This window comes from Abramis brama (assembly GCF_963993115.1).
Source record: "Abramis brama genome assembly, chromosome: 16".
Taxonomy (NCBI): Eukaryota; Metazoa; Chordata; class Actinopteri; order Cypriniformes; family Leuciscidae; genus Abramis; species Abramis brama.
Genome location: NC_139978.1, coordinates 32,731,852 through 32,750,000, shown reverse-complemented (window position 1 = coordinate 32,750,000; position 18,149 = coordinate 32,731,852). Strand labels below are relative to the sequence as shown.

The 18,149-nt window shown below is 37.6% G+C and overlaps 1 protein-coding gene across 1 annotated transcript in view; it reads left to right on the top strand.

The window, feature by feature from the left end:
- The first annotated feature begins 170 nt into the window (after positions 1–170).
- LOC311066617 (uncharacterized protein) overlaps positions 171–18,149 on the top strand; it is a 30,915-nt gene continuing 12,936 nt past the window's right edge. Inside the window, exons 1-3 of the mRNA XM_084087898.1 lie at positions 171–284; positions 16,859–17,257; positions 17,479–17,652. Coding sequence (XP_083944024.1) covers positions 17,173–17,257; positions 17,479–17,652 — 259 coding nt within the window. The 5' untranslated portion in view covers positions 171–284; positions 16,859–17,172. The remainder of the gene's footprint in view (positions 285–16,858; positions 17,258–17,478; positions 17,653–18,149) is intronic.

Here is an 18,149-nt window from a genome sequence, read left to right as displayed (position 1 = left end):
TTGCAGTATAAAATTTTCACCATCTTTACTGTGCAAAATCATAAGCACACACTCTTTCTTTCTTTCTCTCTCTCTCTCTCTCTCTCTCTCTCTCTCTCTCTCTCTAGTGAAGCTCCTCCCCCTCCCTCCCTCCCTGTCTATCTCTGCTGGTGTTCAGTAGCAGCGTATCTCTTCACTGCAGAGGCAGCTACATTCTCTCCTTCAGGATGTCGGGCCTTCTGACCAACTCTGTTCTGCTTTTCCTCTCTCTGACGCTGTTCCAGATCCTCACACCAGAGGCAAAGGTAAAGCAAACACCACACCAGACCCTCATCATGTGTGTTCGGTGAGACCGATTCCTCTATAGCTACATTTTAACCTGCATGTTTTCTTCCTTTTTGCCTCTATGCAGTTAGAATAAAGGTTTCAATTGGCTGATAAATGCTGATTTCATTCTGTTTCATTACTATTTCATTTTGAATATTTGTATATGAATCATCGCACATGGATTATTGTGAATATGGGAAAGTACACTGTGTACTATTTATTTATTTATTTCTGCCAAGCAACACATGCAGCAACAAAGAATCACAAAAGTTGTGTAGTAATACTAATGTAATGCGGTCACAGGTGTATGTTGGTTGACTAATTTACAAGGACTTTAATGATACAAGATGAAGAACAGCGATGTTTGATGGTGGAAAGACTTTGTGAACACCCAAATGATGTGCTGCACTTTGACAACAAAACTCTGACAAATAACTACAGACTCCTATGAAATAAACAGATCATGCTTTGCCTTTTCTACCAACCTTATCAAAACTACACTTAATGAAAACCACCACCTATTTTGTTTCAACATTTTAGTCTCAGTTATTTATATTATCTGAGTTTTTCCGTTTTACTTCACAGAAGCTGTTTGCGTTGGTTGCTTGGTAACAGACCTGAGAGTTGATTACCGAACCGATTACCGGTTTAAGATCTCCTGACTACAGATAAGATGAGATTTTGTTAGATAGGATAAGAATCCTAAATCAACATAAGATTTGCTCCTGTAATACAAATTTGTGAAAAATCCTAAATTAACTTGTCAGATCTTGACTTAAAATTTCTAGGACCACATGTCTGTGCTTCAATATAATGGACTCAAACATTATTACTGATAGCCCTAATTATATTACATGATTACTTTTTTTTTTTTTTTTGGAAAAATTTGTAATTTTCTTTTAGATTTTCTATTATATTTTACGGTAACACTTTATAATAACTGCATGCTATTAATCATTAGTTAATCATTAGTAAACAGTTAATAAGCAGTTTATGAATACAGCTATAAATGCTTTTTTCTTGATTTAAAAGCATATCTATAATGTGTTTAATAATTGTATTTTCATACTTTATTAATAATCAATTTATCATTTCTAAATGAAGTATTGCATTATTTACAAACCGGTTATTTAGGAGTTGTCAGTGGGTCATAAGATCACTTAGAAAGTGTAAGTAAATGATTAATAAACTGTTTAAATACATATTATTATTCAGACATATAGTAATAGTTAACTAGTGTGTTAATAAATGGTTTATTAACATGCATTTCTACTGTAATTCAGGGTTAATTCAGGTAGTTATAAAGCATTTAGTAGTGGTCAGTTCACTATTTTTTGTGAGCTCATCTAAAGTGAGGACTAGTTATGCCTTGTAAAGCATTTATAAAGGAGATTTAAAGATGTTAAATATTTCTATGTTCTGTATCAGTGTGTTGTGTTTGTTTACTTTTTCTGTTTAGAAGATAATTGAGCCTTTAAATCTCCTTTATAAATGCTTTACAAAGCATAACTAGTCCTCACTTTAGATGAGCTCACAAAAATAGTTAACTGACCACTACTAAATGCTTTATAACTGTCTGAATCTACTACATTTACTCTCACTTTCTAAGTGATCTTATGAATCAATGACAACACCTAGTTTGTAAATAATGTAACTGGTTTGTAAATAATGCAATACTTTATTTAGAAATGATAAATTGATCATTAATAAAGTATGAAAATACAATTATTAAACACATTATAGGTCAAGAATAAAACATTTATAGCTGTATTCATAAACTGCTTATTAATGTCTATTAATGCTTTATAAATGATGAATTAACTGTTTAGTAATGCTTAACTAATGATTAATAGCGTGCAGTTATTATAAAGTGTTACCTATTATACGTGATGTAATTTTATAACCGTGTATTGCAGCAACTTTATTTTCACATTAGGATGAATTGCGTAACATTCCTTATTTGTATGTTTAGATAAAAATGTCTTCTAAATGAATTAATATAAAAATAAATGCTTCACTTACTGCTGTAGCTTTAATTTCTTTCTACATCAGAGGGCAGCAGCTGTACATTATATTACACAAATGTTTTTTACATGAAGATCATAACGATAACTTGCATGAATTACTAGAGAATGTGAATTGCAGGTTAATTACAATTGATGATACATGAACTAATACATACATACAAAACACGTCGCAAAAAAAATGGATGTTGTATTTCAGGAACTGGGAAATGAATATGACAAATAGTCCATTTATATATAATTATCTGTAAATTGTCAAAAGTACTATTTATATATACTTATTTGTCCCAATTTCCCATAATTATCATATATATGTCCCAGTTCTGATTTCTAACTATATCCAGCTAGATCTACTAGCTGTGGCTGCCATAGGAGACTCATTTGAATCCTCTACTACGCTTCACTATATAGTTCTAGATAATATCAGAATATTCTAAAGAAGAATATCAAGATGTCAATCTGGAAGTACAGAACAAAAAAAGTGTGACGACATCATACCACAACAGTTACACCAAGCCCAAACCATAGGCTGTGTGTACATAAAGAACAAATGACACATGTTGAAGTGTTGCAAAGTTAATCAATGCAGTGCCACTGGAAACCATGATAATGGCCACTTCCTGAGCTCACGATTTGTGCAATAGGCCGTTTTACTTCTTCAAAATGTAAATACTTGAGTGAGTGGTTTCTTTCCTTCTTTACATTTTGATACAAGAATATTTAGTATATATTTAACTGTACTATTTAATTTATTTATGATAACTTTTGCTACATTATAACATAGGCAGAGACTTTTTTGGAAATAAAGTGAAGTAAAAACCCAAACCCAGCTACTGCACAACATCCTTGGAAGCACAAAGTTCTTTCTGTTGCTGTTTAGCTGCTCAGCCTTACATAAAACATGAGAATTTTGTGAATGCATTATACAGAATAAGTAAATAAATAATGTATACTTTCACAAGTTGAAAGAATTTCCAAGGTTTCCTTTATCCAGAGAAATGTGCTATTTTGTATAAACCCTATTATGGTTTAACAGCAAATTCTGCCTGTGAGTATTAAATCATTTGATTCGTAATTTATATTTTTGATATTGAATGAGAATTATACATGTGAACAGAAATGTAACTTTTGCTCTTTGTTTCTCTCTAAGCCCCAAATCTTCTAAACTAAAGAGCCATCGTCCATACGTATGCAAATACAATCTGACTTTTTTTTCCTCCTCGTTAATGTACTTCAAAAGTTTTTAAAAGGACCTTGACGTAAAATAACTTAAACATTTATTTATTTTTGTTCCTAAAAACTTCTTGATTCACTGAATGTGATTTGAAAGCAATATTATAGTTTACTGACCTACAGACAAATCGAGACATTAAAAGATTGTTTAAATTGTGTCTGGATCAAGATGTTCAGTTGTTCACCAGCATCTTGCTGTGTGTTATTTTCAGATGTCCCAGTGTCCACCATTACAGTTTACCAACAGATGGAGGACAGAAGGACCGTGATGGTTATGCATGTGTCTGGAATGATGTGTATGCCGTTACTTCCTGGTTGTCAGTGGAAAGTGATCATAACCATACACTGAATAAAAAAAGCATGTATTTTCAATGAATTGTGTGTGTTTGTGGTAAAAGTGATCGTGCAGTGATCATGACCACCATCAGGAGCATAGCTAAAGGTGTGTGTTTCACAGTAACTTTACAGTCTACAGAATTCCTCATTATGAATACAGCAAATATCAAATTCTCATATTTTTTACAACAAAACTATAGAAGACAACTCACGGTCCTATAGGATGACCTGTATATGTTCAAGATTGACAAGAACTGCAAGAATTGACAGTATACACACTAAGAGACTAACCCTGAATATGTTTCAGTTAAAACAGGTCATACCATGGGCCAGAGCCATAGAGAGAAACTCTATGGCTCTGCCATGGGCATAGATTATGCGGGGGACGTGCCCACTTTTTATAAAATGTAAATTCGTCCCCCTCACTTTTTCATAGGGCAAGTGTGTTCACGACAAGTTGAGGTTTTCGCGGGCCAATGTATATACATCCAGATTTAAAATTCAAAGAGTCAAGATAGTCTATATACACACGTGACTTTAACGTTTCCATGGTAATCGACTCGTGCATCACGACACGCCCATGCTCGCACCCGCGCTGTATCCATCATTTTCAGAGGTCGCAATGAGTTCAAAACGGCAAAAAACTCTTCACTCCTTTTTAACGAAAAAGCCAAGCACTGTAAGTTGTCATGTGGTATCCGAATTGTGTTGCACAATGATGAATAACTCTGCCTAACCTATTTCTATATTTGTTGAATAATTAACAAGTTTAGTTGGAAATTGAAAATATTCACTACGGTCCGCACAAACGTGCACTTATTTTCAGTTCTTTTTATTCGTAATGTCTTTTATTTATTACACAGATATACTATCAAAGCCCTTCAAATTAGAACTAGATGTACCGCATGGCAGTACAAAATATGACCGCCGCTCAGGCCTGCACTGGCTTTCCACAAAAATAAATGACGTGGAGCAATTTGGCTGTATTGCGTGTTTATGTATATACCTAAAAAAAAGTAGTAGTATGTGCATGTCTGTCTGTGTGTGTGTGTATGTGTGTGTGTTTGTGTATGTGTGTGTCTGTGTGTGTGTGTGTCTGTGCGTGTATGTATGCGTGCGTACATGTGTGTGCGCGTGTGTGTTTGTGTGTGTGTGTCTGTGCGTGTGGATGTCAGTGTGTGTGCATGCTTGCGTTTGTTTGTATTCCTGCATGTGTGTGTGTATGTGACAGTATCATCCTAAACCAGCAACCCTTCGCTCAACACCACCATCTACAGGCCGATGAGTGTACAGTCACTAAATGTGCACATAAATGAATTTATTTTATACCCCCCCATGGATGAAATTCTACGAAACTTAGCATACCCCCAGAGGATGTCAAGTTAATCATACACATGAAATATGGTGCAGTTCTGAACATCTCAACTGAAGATAGGGGCGATTAAAGCAGAATAATATTGCATTTTCATTTTTTATGGGAAGGGGCGCAAATCACAAATGAGTGATTATGGGCTAGGTTGATGTGGGCCCTTAAGACCAACATACCATAAAAATTTCTTCATCCTCGGTGCCACGGTTCAGGTAGTTATTTAGGAAAAACTGCATTTTTTGGGTTTGGGGGGGCCCAGCGCGGGGGGGGAGTGGCCCCCGGGGACCAAACGAAATTTTTCCGTAAAAGTCTAGTGGGGCTACATGCCCACCAAATTTCACGTTCCCCGGTGTTTCGGTGTCCCTGGTATCGTTGACGAAAAATTCAGTAGATGACGAAAAAAAAAAAAAAAAAAAACTTTGACAATCCCTATATGACCGCTTTCGCTAGCTATGCTAGCGGCGGTCATAATAAAGATGGTGATTGTTAATACTGAATTTGGATTTCCATGCATTAACAGGCACTATCTGCTTGAATCAGGCAGCGTTGTAAGATAATGTGTACATGATGTTTTTACCATATATAATTCAGTATATATATGAATTATATTTTGCAACTTATATATTTTGCTATTTTGCAACTTTAAGTTTGTCTACAAAAAAAGCCTAACCAGAAAGTTTGAAGTAGTTTTAAAAGCTTGAAGTTTGAAGGTTTTCAATTTGAAAGTTTTAGTTTAGTAAGACAGACAGACAGACAGACAGACAGATAGACAGATAGACAGATAGACAGATAGATAGATAGATAGATAGATAGATAGATAGATAGATAGATAGATAGACAGATAGATAGATAGATACCGGTAGATAGATAGATAGATAGATAGATAGATACCGGTAGATAGATAGATAGATAGATAGATATAGAACTAAAGTAGCTAACTAATGAAACCTTATTGTAAAGTGTTACCTAAAATTCTATATAAATGCAGTATGCAGTTGTATGCATTAATGTTCTGATGTAGGTCTTGATTTATAGGGTTCGTTAGTATTATTGCACTAATTTTAAAAATGTTCTGTGTTGTCAAAATAGATGAAGAAACAGGCAGCCTAGGGTTGTCAGGTCAGAAATTGGATGACACACAAACAAAAGAAACTTCACAGGTGAAAAGTGATAGAGTGGCTTATTAAAACACCTGATTTTTTTATTATTTTTTTTTATTACACATTCATTATGAGTTTTATGTCTACACTGCCTTATAGGCAAAACAAAATAACTACACATTTTGTGAAAAGTTATGACTACAGTTATAGGGTGCAAGAGTGTGAATGTGCAAGTATCCACTGTGTGCCATTCACATACAAAACAACGTACACAAAAAACTATTTGAAATATGTAAACAATATAGTAGGTCTACAATGTACAATACCATGTGCAATATAAAGTACAGAACATCTGCATTTCTTTCTTTCTGTTTTATTGCTTTAAACATAAATAGCATATTAAGCCAATTATGCAAAAACCTGTCAACAAAGGTCTGAAAAAAACAACAATTGGTATAACGCTTGACTCTTTCCCCCTCACTTTTGAAATGATGGCTACGTCCCTCGGTCCTACCATGACATTTACCAAAGACTATGAGAAGGCAAAAGAAACAAACCAAGAATATAAATTTAAATCAATATTATGCTACATTATGAGGACTGTTACATTAAGACTTTACATCATTTAAAATATATTTTAAAATCTACTTTCCTCATTTGTAGATCATTTAAAGGGACAATGTGTAGTTTTTTAGGTATTTTATTATCTAAAATCAATATTTTTATTCATAAATATGTCCTCGATGTACAAATACCTCTGCCAATGATCTGACTTATCCTCGTAAACGAAGACTTTATTATCTTTATATACATGGGACAGGTACCTATTCTGGTCATCTTTACCGCCAACAGAAGTGAATTATGTAAGTAAACAGTGTGATAAGTGCGTGCCATCACATTTACAGTGAGGAAAATAAGTATTTGAACACCCTGCTATTTTGCAAGTTCTCCCACTTGGAAATCATGGAGGGGTCTGAAATTGTCATCATAGGTGCATGTCCACTGTGAGAGATATAATCTTAAAAAAAAAATCCAGAAATCACAATGTATGATTTTTTAACTATTTATTTGTATGATACAGCTGCAAATAAGTATTTGAACACCTGTCTATCAGCTAGAATTCTGACCCTCAAAGACCTGTTAGTCTGCCTTTAAAATGTCCACCTCCACTCCATTTATTATCCTAAATTAGATGCACCTGTTTGAGGTCGTTAGCTGCATAAAGACACCTGTCCACCCCATACAATCAGTAAGAATCCAACTACTAACATGGCCAAGACCAAAGAGCTGTCCAAAGACACTAGAGACAAAATTGTACACCTCCACAAGGCTGGAAAGGGCTACGGGGAAATTGCCAAGCAGCTTGGTGAAAAAAGGTCCACTGTTGGAGCAATCATTAGAAAATGGAAGAAGCTAAACATGACTGTCAATCTCCCTCGGACTGGGGCTCCATGCAAGATCTCACCTCGTGGGGTCTCAATGATCCTAAGAAAGGTGAGAAATCAGCCCAGAACTACATGGGATGAGCTGGTCAATGACCTGAAAAGAGCTGGGACCACCGTTTCCAAGGTTACTGTTGGTAATACACTAAGACGTCATGGTTTGAAATCATGCATGGCACGGAAGGTTCCCCTGCTTAAACCAGCACATGTCAAGGCCCGTCTTAAGTTTGCCAATGACCATTTGGAAGATCCAGAGGAGTCATGGGAGAAAGTCATGTGGTCAGATGAGACCAAAATATAACTTTTTGGTCATAATTCCACTAAACGTGTTTGGAGGAAGAAGAATGATGAGTACCATCCCAAACAGAAAAAAAAGTTATTGTGCTGCAGGTCCTTGTACTACAGGTGCGTAGAGCCAATGGCATATAGAATAAACAAGAGGAGTGGCTAGCCGCACACTGATCCACTCAAGACTAGAAGTCTACAAAAACATATTTTATTTTTCAAATTGCATCGTGCAAAAAAGTGCAAAGTGCATGTGGGTTAAAAACAGAATAGACACCAGCAAATGTTTCAGCACATTGCTATCTTCAGTGCTCAGAGTTCAGAGCACTGAAGATAGCAATGTGCTGAAACGTTTGCTGGTGTCTATTCTGTTTTTAACCCACATGCACTTTGCACTTTTTTGCACGATGCAATTTGAAAAATAAAATATGTTTTTGTAGACTTCTAGTCTTGAGTGGATCAGTGTGCGGCTAGCCACTCCTCTTGTTTATACCATCCCAAGAACACCCATCCCTACTGTGAAGCATGGGGGTGGTAGCATCATGCTTTGGGGGTGTTTTTCTGCACATGGGACAGGGCGACTGCACTGTATTAAGGAGAGGATGACCGGGGCCATGTATTGCGAGATTTTGGGGAACAACCTCCTTCCCTGAGTTAGAGCATTGAAGATGGGTCGAGGCTGGGTCTTCCAACATGACAATGACCCGAAGCACACAGCCAGGATAACCAAGGAGTGGCTCTGTAAGAAGCATATCAAGGTTCTGGCGTGGCCTAGCCAGTCTCCAGACCTAAACCCAATAGAGAATCTTTGGAGGGAGCTCAAACTCCGTGTTTCTCAGCGACAGCCCAGAAACCTGACTGATCTAGAGAAGATCTGTGTGGAGGAGTGGGCCAAAATCCCTCCTGCAGTGTGTGCAAACCTGGTGAAAAACTACAGGAAACGTTTGACCTCTGTAATTGCAAACAAAGGCTACTGTACCAAATATCAACATTGATTTTCTCAGGTGTTCAAATACTTATTTGCAGCTGTATCATACAAATAAATAGTTAAAAAATCATACATTGTGATTTCTGGATTTTTTTTTTAGATTATGTCTCTCACAGTGGACATGCACCTACGATGACAATTTCAGACCCCTCCATGATTTCTAAGTGGGAGAACTTGCAAAATAGCAGGGTGTTCAAATACTTATTTTCCTCACTGTATATTCCAAGTTCACATTTTCATAGCGTTTAGATCGTGTTTAGATTATTCCTAGCAGTTTGGGGTTACCCTCATAGTGCTTGCCTCACCTAGATACACCATCTCTCTCTCTCACACACACACACACACGCACACCTCTGCACCACCCACCACCACCACTACCACCTCTCTCTCACTATCTCTCATCACAAAACTCGCTCAAACATCTAGGACTAATCTAAACACGATCTAAACAGGCTATGAAAAATGTGAACTTGGAATATAAATCTGACCGCACGCACTTATCACACTGTTGGATTGACTTTGTTTACTTAGTTTACTTCTGTTGGCGGTAAAGAAGATCAAAACAGACTAGCGCGCGAGCCGACAGCATCACCACCATTACCATCTCTCTCTCTCTCATCACAAAACTACCCCAAACTGCTAGGGCTAATATAAACACGATCTAAACATGCTATGAAAATGTGAACATGGAATATAAATGTGATGGCACGCACTTATCACACTGTAAGTAGGCTGGTCAGATTTGTACTCCCAAGTTCACATGTTCGTCACAAATTTCCCCCAAACAGCTAAGACTAATCTAAACACGATCTAAACAGGCTATGAAATTGTGAACATGGAATATAAATCTGAAGACACGCACATATAGCGCTTTTCTTAGTAGGCTATGTTGGATTGACTTCGTTTACTTCTGTTGTAAAGACGATCAAAACATACTAGCCGACAGTCTGCCATGAACATGAGATGACGTTTCACGGCCAAATAACCAATCGGAGGAGAGCCCTTCTAGCCAATCAGAGGCGAAAAAGGCGGTACCCCGGACCGCATCGTGCAGTGTGAAAGCTCTAACCTTAACATGGGTGCGGAAAAAAATACGCACCGCATACGGAGTATGTGTGAAACGTCCGCTTTAACTATCAGTGAAGATTCAAGATAGACTTTGCTGTAAAAAACACATCATAAGATTTCAATTGGATCACTAATCATTCACATGGGCCACTGGTGCTTGGACCCCGATGATTGACGCTTGCAGCTATACTTATATTGTATATAGGCCTACCTTATATACAAACATTACTTTTACATGCATTTGATGATACGTAGACTTGGATATCACCTAAAATTAGGGAGCATTCCTGTGAGTGTGGGACAGCTTTCTTAAGGGTGAAGTCTTCGTCTATCCACTGGGCAGTGAGGCTCAACATGCTAACAGGACTCACGCTTGATGTCCAAATGTCCGTGGTGAAGCTAATGTGACTAGTGCCGGCGAGGAGCTTTTCAATGTGACTGGCGACAACACTATGAAAAGTAGCGCCGGCTAGGCATAGCATACCGCGGCTCTAGGTACATCATTAGCCTGCTGAAGCCAACGTCTTCCACCACACTGAACGGCTGGTTATCAAGAGCAATAAATTCAATTATTTTGTCGTTAAGCTCTTTTACCTTTGGGTGGTTGCTGCTGTATTTTCCTAGTAGGGATAAATGCAGGCTGGAGCAATGGGCGTGCCAAAAGGGATGGGGCGTGCCATAAGGTCTTTACAATTGATGCGAAAGCTTCCTGTTCCGCATAAGCGAACCATAAACTTAATCACCACTGGTCAACAAATAATTATATAAGACCAAATACTTTTCCTTCACTGCCAAAATTGCGATAACGATATTGAGAATATTACATTCGAAAGAAAGTTACTTTCGGAACTCATGTGCTTTATAAAATCGGACTTATTTATTATTGTTTTTGAGCAGTGGCAGCAGTGAAAGTGCTTGCTTTTTCTGCATTCCAAGTGGCAGTCAAATATGATACAATCTATGAGAATCATAAATAACAAACAAAATGTAAAATAGGAAAATTCATATATAAAGCAAAACAAGTTTGATATAAGTTTCCAATTATGATACGTAACATTAAATAATTACCAAAGGAACGCAAAGCAATTAAATAATTAACAAATAACGCAAAGGAAACAACTAATTATGATATCGGATATATATCATTGGCTATTAGCATGTAGCTATTCACTGCTAGCATGTTGGTAGTGCTATTTGCTAGCATGATTTAAAGGAAATTCCTTTTTTTTTTTTAGCTAAAGGAAATGACGTAGAAGTATGGTTACTGCTGATTGGCCAAAGTAGTTGACAGGAGGACACTCCTTCCACCAATGATAAACCTTTTGACACGCCCCCTGCCTTTTGACACGCCCTTACCTTTCGACACGCCCATTACTCCAAGCTGCAGCTACCCCTGTCTCATATTTTCTAGATTTGTCAAAGGACTGAACTAGAGGCTGCTGCTGGGTTTTTGATGGCATTTTTCCCTTCTTTTCAAAAAGTCTTGGTGCTGCTCAGGATGACGGCTCTTAAGATGCGTAATCATATTTGTAGTGTTGAAAGAGTGTTGTTTTACGCCTCCTCGCATCACTTGTGCTTATACTGCAAATAGCAAGTTTGTTATCTGTTTTACAGATCTCGAAATGCCTCCACACAGCTGACATGCTGGAAGTTTAAGTTGCAGGCGCTCATGCTCACGGTCGTCACATGGGCATAGGAAACAATTTTGTGTGGTATATGTGATACCAGGGCAAATGTCACTGTCTAAAAACCGGCTTTACTGACAAGATGCGCCTAACAATGTCATGCGATATATCGCCCAGCCCTACATGCAAGCATCTATAAACTGTGTAAAAATTAAGAGCTATATCCAGATATTGTGTACAAATATTTCAATGATAAAATATGATACTGTTTGCTGCCTTAATACATCTTAAAATTAGCCTGATTTTGGAAACCCAGCAGCAATGGAAATAGAAAATTAATGTTTGTCTTGACAGGCACTTCTGCTTTGCCTCATACTCTGCCTTTCTCTTGTTAAGACAGAGGAAGTCAGTGTCAGTCTCAGTTACTGTCACACATGTGTCTCAGAAAGCTGTAGATCTCTAATCTATGACAACATGAACCTGCTTTATCTCCTTTTATTGGTGCTTTGGTCTGCTTTCAGTAAGTGCATCACATTTCTTTGCTTCAGATTTTGTCTCTATCTACTGTAAGGTTTAGAGTTAATAAAAATTTTGCTGTGTTTTTGCACCAAAATAACCGTATGACAGGTGCATCATATAATGACTTATATATATAATCTATATAATATATATATAATCTATATATGTTTCTGTCAGTAAAATATATCAAAATATTTTAAAATACAAGGATAGCAGTCAATATGTTATTATTATTAAAAAAAACCTGCATGTGTCTCAGAAAGCTGTAGCTCTCTAATCTATGACAGCATGAACTTGCTTTATATCCTTTTATTGGTCCTTTGGTCAGCGTTCAGTAAGTGGATCACATTTCTCTGCCTCAGATTTTGTGTCCATCAACTATGTGTAAGGATAGGAGTCAATATAATTTTTGCTGTGTTCTTGTACAGATGTGTCTGATGCATGGCACCCAGATTACCATACAATAACAGGTGCATTAACTTTAATCTATACACTTTTCAGTTATTTTTTTTTATTCTACAAGGATAGCATCAATATAATTTTGCTGTATGTTTGTACAGCTTCTCCTGATGCATGGCATACTACTACTACTTCAGTGACAGGTGCGTCATCCGATCTAATCACTTTAATCTGGCAGTCTTCATTTCAAAACACTTTAAAGTCAATATAATTTGTGTTTTTGAACCCTTTCACCGGTCAATGGTACAGCAGTTTACCCTCCAATGGCATCGTCTACTGACTTTAATCCATACAATTTACTGTTAGTGTTCTTTTTTAAGAAAAATATTTTAAAGTGCAATTTAAAACTTGAGACGAACCATGACTGAAATATTTGCCTGCACTCTTAAAAAAAGGTACCAAAGCTGTTACTGGGGCGGTATCTTTTAGGAACTAATATGCAACCTTTAGGTACTGTTGTGGCAAAAATTTCTTGAACATCATCATCACTGCGTAAGAGACACTCTGAATCCAATTGTCTTTTTAAAGTATTTATTCTTGCAAGAATAGGCCCAGTTGCCCACACAGAAGTGACAGAGTTACACTGTGGAGCAAGTGAAACAAGCAGAGGAGGGAGCAGGGCAGTTTTATACGGTTTTCAAGGTCTCTGCCTCAAGACTTTTTTTATCCATAGATGGGAAGGTTTCTTAGCTAGTAATCTGATTTTATGATGAGTTTATGCTGATCTTATGCTTCCAAGCTCCCAGATCCTAAATCGGACCATCTCTGACCTTAGGGGTCAGAGGTCCTCTGTGAAGCTGTCCCTTGGATGTCTCACTTACTCCCTTCAAGTGTAGGATAAAGTTCCCTGCTTCTACACAGACCATGAATAGTTCAAACAGATATAATTTCAATGTCTTACTGCAAATGAATGAAAATCAAAATTTTCCATTACAGTACAAATGTATACTTTTTGAAAAAGGACTGCCCCAGTGACAGCTTTTGTACCTTTTCTGGGTGGCAATGAAATACACTAAGCTGAGCTCATAATGTTCATGAATGTTCTTTTTTTTTTAATCATAAAATTATCTGAGCTGTAAAATATTTTATTTCAGGGCAGTTCTAATACCTATATGCAATTTCGGAGGAAACATATGGAGAGCATTTCAAATAATAAAATATTATTAATCTTATCAAATCAAATCTTAATCAAAAACTTTTTTTGTGCAAAAACGTTTGCATTTTTACGAGTATACAGAGTTTATGATAGTAAACAAATGTTTAATTGTGACTAATTGAATACCGTTTCCAGTTCGAAGTCTCTAGTTGGTTTAATCTCAACAGCCGTTTAAAAGCACTATTCACGTTTAGCACACCTTTAAAGGGGTCATGTACTGAATTATCTTTTTATTTTATAAATTATTTTAACAAACTACATAAATGTTAGTAAGATTTTTACAATAACTGCCATAATTTAAAAATAAAAGCAAATTTTCTACTCTGATTTTAGCCCTTAGATTTAGGGTGTACTCACACTACCCACACTACTGCCTGAGCGCGTCTGACCCCCAAAGTCTGATTCGTTTGACTAGTGTGATCGCTCCGTACCGTACCCGGGCGCGGTTAGAAGGTGGAAGCTTGGAAGAGGTGGGCCAGAGCACGGTTCAGTTGGGTTCGGGCGCGGTACGCATGTAGTGTGATCGCTAACCGTGCCGGAGCACGGAACAGAAACTACTTTTGTGTGCAGCAGCTGTGTGCTCCTGTCATCATTACAACAGCAACATCTTCTATTACTATTTGGATAGTACACTTTTCAATTGATTCGAGTATATTTAGGTTTTTAACAGGTCTGGTTCTCACCTTCTTGATGAACAGGAATTGTAGTTTGCGAGTAAAGCTGCAAATTCCTCCATTAAAGTCAGCTGCCTCTGTAATAATCTTCTGATATGTGCAGCACGATCAAGTGAAAATCGCTGCGTGGCATAAATAATAAATCTATCAGGCAGTCTATTAGCGAAAGCACCTGTAAGGCTGGTGCCAGTATGTCTGGTCGACCCCTCGATGAAACAAAAGGCCCTCCTGAAAATTAACACTTGAACTATCTCCTGCATATGTAACAGGGATTTCCGAGATGCAGCACACAGTGCAGTTCACACTTCACACACACTATCAGGGATTTCCGAGATGCAGCACACAGTGCAGTTCACACTTCACACACACTATCTCCCCTTCATCCCCCCCTCCTCCTCACCTGAAATACACTGAAAACCTATGCAATGTAAACTATGTACAAGTAGTATCTATGCATGTTTGATATCATTTAAAGTGTCTCAGTGCGCCAGGTAAAATGGTCTCATTCTCCCAACCATAATGAAAAGCTAAAAGAAGTTATAAAATATGAGAAAAGTGATGTGTCCCTTAAAGGTGTTTCCCTCCCCCAGATCCTCCATTCAGACTATACCTCCTGTATGTAAAACAAGAACCTATTCAAATACAAATTCTGATCTCACAATGTGAATCCCTGAATAGGGAACCAAAATCTAATTACAATGACAGACGCCACCATTTGGTAAGAATATTGAATTATCTGGGTATATAAGGAAAAGGTGTAGAAAAGTTTGAGGAGTCTGTAGGTTGACTGCCCACACAACGCTGTGTGTAATTTTGTTGACAGGTAATTTCTACAAATTCCGTGATTTCTTAATTATTATTATTGTTATGCTTCACTGATGATTTTATTCTTTTGAATTAGATTTTGAATTATTACTTCATTACCTTGTCAATAAATTGGAAACGTTTGATCTTATTCTGACTGACTCTGAGATTGTTTTATCCCTTTTAGATTATAGGATCCGTATATTTCCACAAGCCTGCGCTAGACATTAGTGACGACTAATACTGATATCAGATTCAAGTGTACTTGAATGAGGGGGGCGAGTTATTTCCGTCTATAATCAGTAAATGCTGTTTGATCAACCTGGATTCGGGTGCGTCCATAACCTCTGTTCTAATTTAATGTTCCTTTAGATAAGTGTACGTGGATATACCACAGGCTTGACTAAACTAAAGCCATTTTAAGAAAAGTAAGTTGATCGACTAACGTCTTTTTATGGTGGTCATGACCTCTACTAAAGTGAAACGATTTAATTAAGTTCCTGAGGTGGCATTCAAGGGGGCTATGTAAGTGTCTTGTTATTTTGTACGTGTGAATACGGCAAATCTCAGATATTTAGCCAATTACCTCTGTTTTGATAAATCAGACTGACGAGATTGTGATCGTGCAACCTCGAGAGAAGGACTGCAAAGCGATATAGTTTCCTGATCTAAACGGGTAAAATATAATCAGAGTTTAAAAGAATAATCAAATATTCGTTCACGTTTAATGATGCACAGATATCATTAAAACCTTTTCATTTATGGAGTCAGATGAAATAACGATAAAATACAGAATTGAGAATTGTGTTCCATTTAAACTTGTTGTGTTGCGTAAAAGGAAAGACAGTAACGCGCAGAGATACCTTCCCCGTAATATTGGACCAATAGCCGGGTTTACACACCACTGAGAGTGCTGGAGCCTAGAGACCAAGTCATATTATAGGTTTTGCAATGGTTGTTGCCTTAGCTGGCAGCTCCCATTGGTCATTTAGGATGAGCATTAAGTAGAACCTTCCCGTTTTTTGGGCAAGGTCCTCCGCTCCCTGTAATGGGCTTGTTCTGACTTCAGGATCATTCCGCTATAGGCAATAACATCGAGTGGTATGGCTCTCTGTGAGCCTCCTTGGTGGAACGGTCTTTAAGATGGAGTGTTGTTAGGCCTCCTCTTGCTCTAGAAAGTAATCCTGCAGCCCCCGCTCCCCTTTTGTGAGCCTCCTTGGTAAGCAGTTCTTGGTGTAGATTGTAGCTAGGTCTCCTCTCACTTCAGAGAGACATCTTGCTGAGCTTGAAGAAGCTTCCATTCTTAGAGCTCAATTGGGGTGGTTTTCCTGCGTTGTTCCCAGCATAACCTGAGAACCACCCTGGAACCACCCTTAGTCTAGTTTTTTTTAGTTTATTAAGTTTACAATGTAAACTTTGTTGTAATGTGTTGCCTTTTACATTGTCTGATATAATTTTCCATACATTCAGAAACCAGCTCCTTCCTTATCTACAGTGAGGACCACAACAAATGTGTGACAGTCATCAGTGCTAATGTAGAGGCTGCACCATGTGATGAATCATCTAAGGCACAGCATTTCCGATGGATTTCCTCTTCACGAATCATCAGCCTCTCTTATAGTCTCTGCTTGGGGGCCGAGAAGATCGAAAACTGGGCCAAAATTATCCTTCTGCCCTGCAATGAATCTAACCCCAGACAAACCTGGGAATGTAAAGATGAGAACTTGTTTGGATTGAAGGGACATCCACTGCACCTGAACTATGGACATGATGTTAATAAAAATATGATGCTGTATAATGGAACAGGTGTTTGGAGTCACTGGCTGATTTATGGGACCGAAGAAAATTTGTGTTCTCGTGGATATCAAGGTACGACCAAAAGTCCACCTAACAGATATTTGGACAACCATTAAGCCCTTTATAATGATAAAATGTAACATTCATATTTAATGTTTATTGTGAATTTCCCTGTGTGATGTTAGCATTTGTTAAATTAGGTGACAGACTTCAGTGTCCTTATTGTCATTTAAATTCTTAAACCATTCTAAATTAAACTTAAACCCTTAATTTCATTTATTTATGTTCCGCAGAGATATCTAGTACAGGTGGTAATTCATTTGGGAAACCATGCTATTTCCCTTTTAAGTTTGGTAACAAGTGGTACGCTGATTGCACTGTGGATGGCAGGAAAGATGGTCAGCTGTGGTGTTCCACAGAAAAAGATTACAACATCACTGGAAAGTGGGGCTTCTGCCCCAAAAAAAGTAAGACAACACACCTATATTCACTAAAGAAACAAACACTGCGAAAACATTTTGTTGTGGTGGCTAGCAGGAAGTCTGGCCCAGTGTGAAACCGGCATGAGCATGCCGAATTCACTCAGGCCGTACGCTCTGTAGACGGGTGTTGTTCTGTGTAGCACGCGGCTCGTGTTTACATCGGCCACATGCTTTCATGTCATGTTTTGTCTTGTACTTTAGTACAAGTAAAGAATCCTGGTTATCAGTATCGGCCAAAATGTTCATATCGGTGCATCCCTACAATTAGGGCTGGGCGATAAAACGATAACGATAATTATCGCGATATAATTTTTCTCGATAAAATGATATCAAGAGTTCGATAAATGTTCGATAATGTTTATGCGCCAAAAGCGTTCCGCTTTTGAAAAAAGCGAAACTCATTTGAACAGCGCGCCACACGGACCATTTATCCGCTCGGCTCAAAGTCCAAACGGCAGCGCAGCGCGAGCTCACTAGAGCAG